Source organism: Carlito syrichta, unplaced genomic scaffold (genome assembly GCF_000164805.1).
Source record: "Carlito syrichta isolate Samal-C Ts95f unplaced genomic scaffold, Tarsius_syrichta-2.0.1 Scaffold304598, whole genome shotgun sequence".
Lineage (NCBI taxonomy): Eukaryota > Metazoa > Chordata > Mammalia > Primates > Tarsiidae > Carlito > Carlito syrichta.
The window spans coordinates 310,438-322,542 of record NW_007248694.1 but is presented as its reverse complement, the minus strand read 5'-3'; the positions used below and the strand labels follow the sequence as shown (position 1 = coordinate 322,542).

The window sequence follows — 12,105 nt, the reverse complement described above, 5'->3', positions numbered from 1 at the left end:
GCTACCACGCCCGGCTGATTTTTTGATTTATTGTAGGGATGAGGTCTCGCTGCCCAGGCGGGTCTCGAACCCGCGGGCTCAGGCAATCCACTCACCTCAGCCTCCCAAAGCACGGGATTACAGACTGAGCCACCGAGCCCGGCTTCATGATTCTTTTATAATCGTGTAGAACTTGCAGTTTATAACGTTGCGTACTTTGCAGCCATTGTTTCTTTCTTTTTTTTTTTTTTTTTTTTTTGAGTCAGAGGTCTCACTGTGTCGCCCAAGCTGGAGAACAGTAGCAGAATCATGGCTACTGCAGCCGTGACCTCCTGGGCTCTGGAGATCCTCCCACCTCAGCCTCCTACGTAGCTGGGACTACAGGTGCATGTCAGATTTTTTGACTTTTTTTTTTGTAGAGACAAGTTCTCGCTAGGTTGCCTAGGCTAGTCTTGAACTCCTGGGCTCAAGTGACCCTCCCAAAGTGATGGGATGACAGACATGAGTCACCGCAGCCAGCCGGGACACACAGTTTTCAGTTTGAGTCTCTTTCTGGCTGGAAAGAGGGTTTTGTGGGGCCAGGGACCTTGCCCGCTCCATGGCCAGGGGGTACCTGCTTAATGGAGTCAGGCAGAATCACAGAGGAGGGGAAAGAACCAGGCATGGGGTGAGAGAGGCGTCGTCCTCGTTCCTGTTCACTCTGTAGCCTGTGCAAGCCTCTCCTCTGAGCATCTGTCTTCTCACTGTAAACCTGAGATCACGTCTCTGACAGTGACAGTGACAGGCCCCTTCGCGTGCATTGTCCCACCCAGCTCTCGTGCACCCCTGAGGGAACACTGGTGTTATCTTTCTTTGGAGTCGGGGTCTCACTCTGTCACCCAGGCTGGAGTGCAGTGGCACGCTCTCAGCCACCGCAGCCTTGACCTGCTGGACGCAGGTGACCCTTCCACTTCAGCCTTCCAAGTCGCTGGAACTACAAAAGAACTCCTGAGAGGTCTCAGCCCCAGAACTGGCTCATATCTGTAGGGTGGGGGCAGGACCATCATTTTCTGACAAAGGCTGGACTAGGACATCTGAAACAGGCATTATGACAGTGCTAGAAAGACCACAGCACAAAGGACTGAGAGACCTCAGCCTGCATCTTGGCTCCTGATGGAAGGACTTTGGGCCCAGCCACTGCTGTTGCCCTTGACCCAGAATCTTCCTCTCTGGGCATCAGCGTGCTGCTGATCAGGGGAACTGTGCCATTTGCTCCCTAAAGCATGGGGCCGTGGGAAGACCACTGCTTCAGAGGCCACAGACGTGGCTCTGGGTCCAGACCTTGGCCTGCTGTGAGTCCCCATGTGAGGTTTGGCCAGGCGCCCTCTCTCTTCATGCATAAGTTGGGAATGGAAAATGAGGGTCAGGTGAGGATCAGGCCAGCAGACGTGCTTAGGGCACCTGGCTCGTGGTCCTCTTGGACCCCTACTCTGGCAATCTTGAGGCTTGGTGATGGCTGTCATGAGGGATCTCCACTCTGCTTTTCCCCCTTCAGCAACAGCATCAAAGGACCTCGGCTAAACCATCTCCAGCCCCCAACCCTGGCCTCTTCCTCCCCTGCCAGAGAATATTTCATGTGCTTGTGAAAACACCTGAGGTTCTGAGAGGCCCTGCCCTGAAAAGGAAGTGGGGAGGGACGCAGAGCACCACATTTTTTTTTTTTTGGGTCCACTGCAGCATCGAAGCACGCAACATTTTAAGTGCTTTGCTTTTCTCTCACGGACTCTGCTTCCCCGTCTCTTGGGACCCTGCTGATTTCTGCTTTTTCTCTCAGCCTCCTCAAGTCTCTGGGATACAGCGACCCCCTCCACTGTCCAAATCCAAGGCAAAGACCTTGCCACCAGAGTTCACCAAGGACAGCTCAAACGCATACAGCAAGATTTCTGCCCACAAGAAGTCTAAGCCCAAAACACAGGATTCAGGTGAGTCCCATGGGCCCCGGTTCACCCGTGTCCCTGTGTCTCCCCTGCCACCTCCTGCCCTTGCTGCTTCCTTTTCCTCTGAAGGCCCAGTCTGTGGGCAGACTCCTCTGTGGCCCCAGTGTGATGGACAGGCCCACGATGGGGGGCTCAGGTCGAAAGGTCCTCCGTCTCTCTCCCATGGGCTCCAGAGCCCTGGCAAGGAAGATGAGTTCGGTCCCCAGCACACTCTAGGACCATACAACGGCTGCAAAGTTTTGAGACAGGACAGCTTGTAGTTCGGGGGCCAGCAAGGGCCTTCGAGCAGCCAGACTTTCTCTGTATGTGAGGAAGCTGCCTGGGAAGGGAAGGAACTTGCCCAATGCCAAAGATCCTCATTGACTTGGACTCTTGCAGATGATGAACATGACTATGAAGAAGTCGTCGAGCGCTTTCAGAACATCATCTAGGTGCTGGAGGGACCGTGCCTCCCAGCCGCTGCTTCTCGGGCATCTGAACACTAGCCGGCCCTTCCACGCCTCTCAGAAACCGCAGGCCAGGTCTCACAGCGGTCAGACTGCAGATGGGAGAGCTCTGCAGGAGCTGATCTGAAATGGGGTGGATATTGCACCAGCTCCCTGCCACCAAGGCTGGCTGGTTTGGGCCCAGCACCTCACACAACTTCCTCAGCCTCAGAACTTGGGTATCTGGAGGAGCCAGCTAGGTTCTGCTCCATCCTGTGTCCCCACCAGTCGTCCCACTGGGCAGTGCAGAGAGGAATCAGAGGCTACCCACCTTGTTGATGGCAGCACAGTGCTGACTGCCATGCCCGGTTAATTTTTTGTTTTTTTGTGGAGATGGGGTCTTGCTATGTTGCCCAGGCTGGTCTTGAACCCCTGGGCTCGAGCGATCCTCCTGCCTCAGCCTCCCTAAGTGCTGAGATTACAGGTGTGACCACTGCACCCAGCCCTTTCTGAGAGATTTTTAACGTTTGCCAGCCCCTTGCCCTCCCTCCCGCCAGGCTCTGAACCCAAGAGACCAGGACTACGTCTTCTTCACCCATAGCACCTAGTGTGTGGCAAATCAGCATGTGGTAGATGGGGATTGTATGAATGAATGTAGGACCTTGGTTCCCAAAAGCTAGCGGTGAAACTAGAAGAGCCAACTTAAAACACCCTCATGGAGACCTGAGGCTGCAGGAAACTGGCAGGTTTCATCAGGTGGTGCTAAGATACTGTCAAAGTTGCAACCATCCAAGATCATTTTTCTGGAGCCACATAATAAAGATGACATCTGTACTTCTATATGAATGAGAAGATATGATTTATTAAGCTCTGTCTGTGCACTCACCGTATCCAAATCCTCAACTTTCTGAGCTAGACAGTGACCTGATTTGAGGTGAGGAAGCAGGCTGGGTGGCCAAGCACCTCAGGAGGCTGTGAGGCAGAGACTGGAAAGCAGGAGCCTGGGTCAGTTAGGGTACCAGCTCTCTCCCTTCCAGCTGGAACTTTAAGCAAGTGATTTTAACCCCTATGCTGCAGTTTCGTGACATCTTTCTATTTAGCACAGTGCCTGGCATATAGTAAGCACTCAATAAACACGTTAGTGTCATCACTCTTGACCAACATCATGAAGCTGTGTCTGTCTCCAAAGCCTGTACTGTTTCCACACCTCTACAATGTCTGCTAGGCATGGAACTCATCCAGGTTAAAAATACACCCTGTTCCTAAACTGTGGAGACTGACTGGCTGGAGGGCCTCCCTGTCTGCTTTAGGGGAGCTCAGGGAATACAGCCCTTATCCATGCAGCGACTCGCTTAGCCACCAGGGTCAGTCAGGCCTGTTCAGTGAGGCAAGAACACAGATCACGTTTTCTGTAAGTGGTGGGGCTTTGGTTTGTGGGCTGACACAGTCATGGTCAGCAGAGAAGACATGAAAAGATAATCTGAGTCTCCAGCTGAGGTGGTGCTGAAAGGGCATCAGATGGCCAGCTCCAGGCTTCTAGACATTGCGCCGGTGTGGCCTTCCTTTGTTGAACCTCTCCCTGGGCTGCCTGGACCCACTGTACTTCCAGGACTCTGGGCCTCCCGCTGCAACATGGGGTTCTCCTGACTGCTGGGCAGCTTCTACAGAAGCCGGTCCTGTCCACAGCATCTGGCTCCCCATCATGTCTGCCCACCAGTTCCAATGCCCTCCTCTAGAGACCAGCTACACTGCACAGGAGGACCCTAGGGCACAGAGCACTGTGGGGTGAAGCTGCGGGCAGGAAATGAGATGGGAGGGTCTCCTTGGCAGAAGCCCTGGGAACCAGACCTGTGTGCAGACTGACAGTGGTTTTTCACTTCCACATTTGCATTTAATCTTGGCACAAAACCGAGCAGAATGAGTAACAAAGCCACGGGGTGGGGGTGGGGGGTGGAGAAGGCAGAAGAGAGGGCTCCCAGTATCTGTAAAATGGGGGCTTTTAAAAGCCAAATGCCGCCGTAAGAAGCCATTCCACAGCAGCAAAAGCTGGGCTTGAAAGGAAAATCTGTTTGAAGACAATGACTATGACAGTTTTCTAGTAGTGCAGTGGGGGTTGTCATGGAATGGGCCAGAAGCCGTGCCAGCCTCAGGGTACTTTTCTTTACCCCTGGAGGAAGCTTCTGGGCAGTGGAGAGGATATTATAATGCACTTGAATTCCCACAGCAGTGGTCTCCAAAGGGAGGAGCACACGCCCCTGGAAGGGCACCAGTTGATCCACTGGGAACCAGAAAAGGTAATGAGGCCAGGCACGGTGGCTCATGCCTATAATCCTAACACTTTGGGAAGCTGAGGTGATAGGATTGCCTGTGCCCACAGGTTCGAGACCAGCCTGTCCAACATGGTGAGACCTCATCTCTACAATAAATAAAAAAATTAGCCAGGCATGGTGGTATGTGCCTGTAGTTCTAGCTACTTGGAAGGCTGAGATGGAAAGATTGTCTGAGGCCGGCAGGTCGAGGCTACAGTGGCCATGAGCATACCACTGCATTCCAGCCTAGGGGACAGAGTGAGACTTCAACTAAAAAAACAAAATAGAAAAACCAAGGTGAGGGGACTGCCTGTGTCCATGGGTTCAAGAACAGCTTGGGCAACTTGGCGAGATCTCATCTCTACAATAGATCAAAAAATTAGCCAGGTGTGGTAGCGCACGTCTGTAGTTCCAGCTACTTGGAAGGTTGAGGCAGAAGGATTGCCTGTGTCCAGTGGGTCCGTGACTAGCCTGGGCGATGGAGTTAGACTCCAACTCGGGGGAAAAAAACCTTGGGTCACACTGTCTCAACGAGCCAAGAGAACATTGTACATCTCACATCAAGTGACCAATGCCTAAGAAGCAAGTCCTCCTGCCTGAGCAGAGGACAGCTCTCCAAAGGCTAGAGCTCCATTCTGAGTGGCCCAGCAGACTCTCCTGCCTGAGTTCAGCCTGCAGGCCTCTGCAGCACTCAGAAATCTCACAACTGCTGAGACCCTGGAAATGCCAGGAGGGCAGGGAATTTAGTGTCACTGAACAGCTACTCTGTGTGCTACTGGGAATGCTGCACCAGCAAGTCCCGTGACATCAATCTCCTCCTGTGCTTTATACTCTTAGTACCCGACCAACCAGTCGATACAGTAGGTATCCATTAAACACTGAATTAGAAAGCAGTTTTTTTGGTTTTTTTTGAGTTGGAGTCCCACTCTGTTGCCTAGACTGGAGTGCGGTGGCAAGCTCACGGCCACCCCAGCGTTGACATGCTGGGCTCTGGTGATCCTTCCACCTCAGCCTTCCAAGTAGCCGGAACTACAGGTGTGTGCTATCATGCCTGGCTAAATTTTTTTTTTTTTTACTGTAGAGATGAGTTCTCACTATGTTGCCCAGGCTGGTCTTGAACCCGCGGACTCAGGCAATCTTCTCACCTCTGCCTCCCAAAGCGCTGAGATTACAGGCTTGAGCCACCATGCCCAGCTAGCAGGCAGTTTTAATCAGTTAATCACCTTCCAATTCTACCAAAAGGAAAAAAGCCACCTAGAACTACCACATTGCTTCACTCATGTGGAAGTACCAGCCTCATAACTAGAAAATGTCCACTGCCCACAAAAGCGTCCTATCTGCTAGGCACCGTGGCTCAGTCTATAATCCCAGCACTTAGGGAGGCCGAGGAGAGAGGATTGCCTAAGCCCGGGAGGTCAAGACCAGCCTGGGCAACTTAGTGAGAACTTGACTCTACAATAAATCACAAAAGCTAACTGGGTGTAGTAGCGTGTGTCTATAGCTCCAGCTACTTGGAAGGCTGAGGCAGAAGGATCGCCTAAGCCCAGCAGTTTGAGGCTGCAGTAGCCGTGAGCATGCCACTGCACTCTAGCCTGGGTGACAAGAGTGAGGCTCCAAATTAAAAAAAAAAAAAAAAAAAGTTGTTCTAGCGTTCATTCCAAATTCAAATATATATGAATTTTTACATGTTCTTAGCCACTATTTGTTCTTTCTTTGAGGAAATAACCAAGAATGGACACACTTGCAAATGAATGTGCTGGCTGATTGAGCCTGACGCATTTGTACAGCTCTCCAAATGGTGACAACTCTGCACAAATAGAAAGTATCAGCCAGGCTGGGTGTGGTGGCTTACACCTGGGTGTGGTGGCTTACACCTGTAATCCCACCGAGCCTGGCAATTAATTCTTTCACTCAAGATATAGTTTACTTTCTGGAGTTGTCAAAAACATCTTTCTTCTCCCATAAGAAACAACCGATCAAGTTGGTAAAAAAAAAAAAAAAGCCATAGGCTTTGGAAAGTCTCATCTTGGGGTCAAATGGCAGATACACATTTCAGTTACACGGTCATATGCTGCTAAAGATTCTGCACTGAGGTCCATCTATGACTGCTATTAATGGCACTACTAGATGAGATGCTTTACAACCTTTATTCAGCCGGGCTCGGTGGTTCAGCCTGTAATCCTGCACCTTTGGGAGGCTGAGGTGGGTGGATTGCCTGAGCCCGTGGGTTCGAGACCCGCCTGGGCAACTTGGCGAGACCTCATCTCTACAATAAATCAAAAATAAGCCGGGTGTGGTAGCGCACGCCTGTAGTTCCAGGTACTTGGAAGGCTGAGGCGGAAGGATCACCGGAGCCCAGCAGGTAGAGGCTGCGGTGGCTGGGAGCAGCCACTGCACTCCAGTCTGGGTGACAGAGTGAGACTCCAACTAAAAACAAAAAACAAAAAAACAAACAACTTTATTCAATCTTCATAACAAACCTATGAGGAAATAACATTGTTTTCTCTTCATAAATGAGGAAATGGAGGCTCTCAGAGCTGATATAGCCGCTCAAGATGCTAACCAAAAAGTGGGAGATGCAAGACTCAAATTCGAGTTTCACTACGCTACCCTGCCTCGGAAGATAAAAGAGCAATTACATCAGCTTAGGAAGAAAAACAAGAACATTTTCACAAGTTGCTACTATGGAATTGTTTTATTAAACATGAACATACTTACTTTGTACAAAATCAAGTAACACCTCCTCCTTTCCTCTGCCCCCGGAGGCCACCATCCAGAACCTCACGTTCATATAAACACGCTGTCATGACAAGCAGCAGTCATGACAAACAGGTGAAGGAAAGTGCAATTCTAAAGTAAATGCCACATGACCAAGTGGGAATGGCATGGGCAGAGGCCAGCGGTTCTTGGCAAGCACTCTGCCCACAGGCACGGGCCTTGCTCATCTCGCCGCAGGAAACATTTCAGGAATAGAAGCTCCAAGCACACTCTCTTGGTAGCATCTCTCTTCCAATCCCATCCATCCTGATGTTGTAACTAGCTTATTTGTAACTTCTCCAAGAAATTCTGCCCTGCTTACATCCCTGTGAATTGTTTATCACCCTTTGAACTTCAAAAAAACCCCAAAAACAAACGCAGAAGAGCAGTAAATGTCAAAAGGACGTCAGTTGAGACGTTTCATAGATGAAATCTACTTCCTAGAAGTCACCTGGCCAAACATCTGCACAGCTGGGGACATCAAGATTGTGAAGCCAGGTCCAGATGAAAAATATCTCAGGTACCCAATTAGATCCAGTTATTCTGCATCTGTGGATTTAAAATGATCATCATCCACAGTAGAATAGATGTGCCCCTCGTTGCTCAGAAAATCCACAGCTTGCCTAGAAAGAAAGGAGAAAAAAGGTCATTTCAAACCCATGCAGAAGGACACTACCTTTGGATGACCAAATATGTGAACCTTACTTTCATCCAAGCTTTTTCTTAAATAAGAAGAATTCACAACCATTTTGTGCACAGGGGGGGCTTCTCACAGGGAGAAACGACAGTAAAACTGCAAAACTGGGGTTATCTATGGGTACGATCGCTATTAGGGCTGCCTCGGATCCATCTCCCAAACTGTATAAAGGAAAGAAACCAGAGCCTCACTTATATACCAGTCTCAGCAAAGTAAAACAAGGATCTAAACTCACACAAAGTTTGCACATACAAGCTCCTAGATAAACAGTGGTCTTGAAAAGATTCCCCTTCCACCTATGTATTGAAACCCCTTGCTCCTCTCTCTGGGAAGCAAAGTTGTGGGAAGTAAAAAGATCATTCTAGAAACAGTATGACATCTTCGAACTCCCCAAGGTTCTTAGAGTCAGTGCCAGTAACATATTTTTTTTCTTTCTTTTTTTTTTTTTGAGTTGAAATCTCTCACACTGTTACCCAGGCTGGAGTGCAGTAGCATGCTCATGGCCACCCCAATGTCGACCTGCTAGGCTCCAGTGATCCTTATGCCTCAGCCTTCCAAGTAGCTGAAACTACAGGCGCACACTATCATGCCTGGCTGTTTGATTTATTATAGAGATGAGGTCTTGCCAAGTTATCCAGGCTGGTCTTGAACCCCTGGGCTCAGGGAATCCTCTAGCCTCAGACTTCCAAAGTGCTGGGATTACAGGCATAAGCCACAGCGCCCAGCCACCAGTAAGTACTTACTTACTTACTTATTTATTTTTAGAAAGGATTTATTGAGAGGACAGAAATGCTCCCACAGTGGGAGGGGACCCGAAGGGGTTGCCCCTGTAACATATTTAATAACAGCCTCAATCAACAGAGCACCAGTGACAGCAATTCTGTACCTCATCACAGCAACTCTGAGAGAGGAATTATTATCCTAATTTTACAGGACAGGAAATGGAGTTAGTTCTGAGCATTTCTTTTCTTTCTAGGCCTAGAATATTAATAGAGTATCAATTAATTTTTAGTAACAACTATCCCAAGTACCATGACACTCAGTTTGATTAGTTCACTGCACTGGAATCAGGAGACTGCTTGTCTAAGACAGAATCAGGGTAAGGGTGCTGGAAGGACTGATGGCTTCAGGTCCAGATAGCCTAATATGAGATCTGATAATTAAATTTGCGAACTCATCCTAGAAAAAGTGCTACATACCTCATTTCTGAACATCACTATGGTCACCTTCGAAGTACTCTCCTGGGGAAGCTATGCACTGACACCAGCACCTAGTCCACCCATCAGAGCAATTTTGGAACTTGCTTTTTCTGGAATGGTCAGAGTTGTCATCGTATTACCCTTGATGACCTGAATGTCATCAAAATGTCTTCCTTTCTATATTTCCTTTATCTTCATATAAAGAAAAAAGTCATTGGGGGCCGGATCAGGTGAGTAGGGAGGGTGTTCCAATGCAGTTATTTGTTTACTGGCTAAAAACTCTCTCACAGACAGTGCTGTGTGAGCTGGTGCATTGTCATGATGCAAGAGCTCCTTTGGGACCATTTCTGCACATATCTTTCTCATGCCAGGATTTTCCAAACTATTTCTCTATTGATGTTTATTTGGTTTGCTATGCTTCTCACAGTTAGCCAATGATTTTGATGCACAATTTGACAAATGTTTGCAATGTTTTCATCAGTTTTGCTTGTTACTGGCTGTCCGGACCTCTCTTCATCAATGATGCAGTCTCTTTCCTCAGAAAAACATTTAATCCATTTGCACACTGCCATTTTCTTCATGACCTCATCCCTATAAATTTGGACTAACATGTCCCTGATTTCACTTCCACTCTTGTCAAGTGTAACAAGAAATTTAATGTTTGTTCATTGTTCTAATTCAAGCTCTAATGTTCTCACAATGGCACACAAAAACATGCAATAATGAAGGCCATTCAGCAAGATACTGCTGCACATCAACATGAACGCAGCTGTGAGACACTGATAGGCCAAGGCTATGAAACCCTACCAAGTTGTCTGTACAGTGCAGCTAACTAAGCGCATGGTGGCAAATTTGTGAATTTAATTGTCAGACCCTGTACACTTGTGTCCACAGTGGGGATAGTAACACCAACGGGACTACACACCTGAGAACCAGGAGCTGAGGACTTCACTCCTCCAGAAGAAATCCCATAATGTAACAGGTCAATTTCTTGCTCAGGATTATATCTCCCACACATAATGGGCCTTAGTATTTGCTGAATGAACAAATGAATGAGTGATGTGATGGGCAGTGCTATCTTTGTTAGTCCTTTTCCAATTTTTCCACAGTTGGACAATTTCCACTCTGTCAATAAGGCTGCAGTTAACAGTTTTACTTTTTGAACATACTTTCACTATCAAGAGCCACTGGTGAGATGAAATGGGTACAATTCTGGAAACCTAGCTCATGGAAATCAAACACTCACTTGATGGAGGGGACCGTCATGTGTTTGAGCTGGTTCCTGAGATCCTGAAAGTTTAATCCTTCAGGTCTTGGGCAAGCCTTAATCAAATTCAGTACCTGAAAATTCAAATTAGAAAGATTTAACAACTACTTTGAATCAGCTCCCTTGTGGAGACCTGAGTCCTTTTATAAAAGAAATGAGACACATACTTAGCCCCAGATCATTCAGGAAGTAATGCAATTCAGACTATGTTTTGCACTTGCGTGGGTTTACCTGGTTCTGGGCTACAGTGAGGCCATTTGCAGGTATGAAGCTATTGCCACTGAAGCTCCCTGCTTCGCTCATTCCTAGGTTGTTGACAGGTGCTCTTCCTGCTGAGGGCTGAATTAAGTTCACAACATGAGAAGATCCACTAAGTTAGACATGGTTATTCACATAGCTTGTTAATAATAAGCAGATAAGAAAAAATAAATTAAATAGACTGTTTCCAGTAATAACTGCTGACACTGGAAGGGACAATTATTGTTTAATGAGTATTTCACAGGAAAGTATAGTAACTCTCTGAAGCATATGATATCAAAAAGAGAGAAAGATACCCTTGGCTCTTTTTCTTTGTGATGTGACAGGAACCAGAGGAAAATTAGCACTGAGAAGAAAATTACCCAGAGACCTGCCATAATGGTATCCCGGGGGCACAATCACTCACACGTCCATTGAGTGTCATCTAGGCATGAAGCACTACAGGGAGAGAAAAGGAGACACAGTCCCAGCATCCTTTCTCTCTTTCTTTTTTTTTTTTTTTTGGTGAGTGAGAGTCTCACTATGTTGCCTAGGTTGGAGTGCAGTGGCACAATCATGACACCGGCAGCCTCTACCTGCTGGGCTCTGGTGATTCTTTTGCCTCAGACTTCTAAGTAGCTGGGATAACAGGTGTGTGCTGCCATGCCTGGCTAATTTTTTTATTTATTATAGAGATGAGGTCTTGCCAAGTTGCTCAGGCTGGTCTCAAAGCCCTGGGCTCAGGCAAGCCTCTCACCTCTGCCTGCAATTACAGGCATGAGCCACTGCGCCTGACCTTTCCTTTCCTAATCTCCAAATATCTTAAGATAATACCCATATAATTACTGTTTTCATTTCCTTTCTCCTTAGTCACTCCTCAGTCCACCATAATTTGGATTCTCCCCAAATACACTTTTGAAACTTTTCTCACAAAGTCACCAATAACTTTTCTTATTTTTTTTAAGTAAAAAGATTTGTATTAGAAGCATTTAGAATGTCAACAAAACAGCTTCAACTTTTTTCTTTTGGCAATTAGAGTGGTATTCAGTTGACAGAACAATGATTTTGTATAAGCTGCATCAGAAACAACTGAAGATGAGAGGTTATCATCCCATATATAACTAAATTTGTGCTGTGTACCAACAAGAACCTGCTCTAAAGTTCAATGCCAATTCACAATCTCTGTACTGTACCAGGCAAAGCCAGCAGCTACTGAAAATCCCACCAGGACAGGGTTATCTAAAGATACATTTAGTAAT

At 47.5% G+C, this 12,105-nt stretch overlaps 2 protein-coding genes across 4 annotated transcripts in view; one reads left to right on the top strand and one right to left on the bottom strand.

Moving 5' to 3' along the window:
* THEMIS2 (thymocyte selection associated family member 2) overlaps nucleotides 1–2,386 on the top strand; it is an 11,588-nt gene extending 9,202 nt beyond the window's left edge. For all 3 annotated transcript variants that reach the window (XM_021713531.1, XM_021713530.1, XM_008060361.1), the window contains 2 exons: nucleotides 1,793–1,940; nucleotides 2,334–2,386. In XM_021713531.1, the coding sequence (XP_021569206.1) occupies nucleotides 1,793–1,940; nucleotides 2,334–2,386 (201 nt within the window). The remainder of the gene's footprint in view (nucleotides 1–1,792; nucleotides 1,941–2,333) is intronic.
* Nucleotides 2,387–7,360: 4,974 nt separating this feature from the next.
* Nucleotides 7,361–12,105, bottom strand: part of RPA2 (replication protein A2) — a 19,715-nt gene continuing 14,970 nt past the window's right edge. The window contains exons 5-7 of the mRNA XM_008060325.1: nucleotides 10,841–10,948; nucleotides 10,589–10,683; nucleotides 7,361–8,069 (exon numbers count right to left, since the gene is read on the bottom strand). Of these exons, the coding sequence (XP_008058516.1) occupies nucleotides 7,985–8,069; nucleotides 10,589–10,683; nucleotides 10,841–10,948 (288 nt within the window). The 3' untranslated portion in view covers nucleotides 7,361–7,984. The remainder of the gene's footprint in view (nucleotides 8,070–10,588; nucleotides 10,684–10,840; nucleotides 10,949–12,105) is intronic.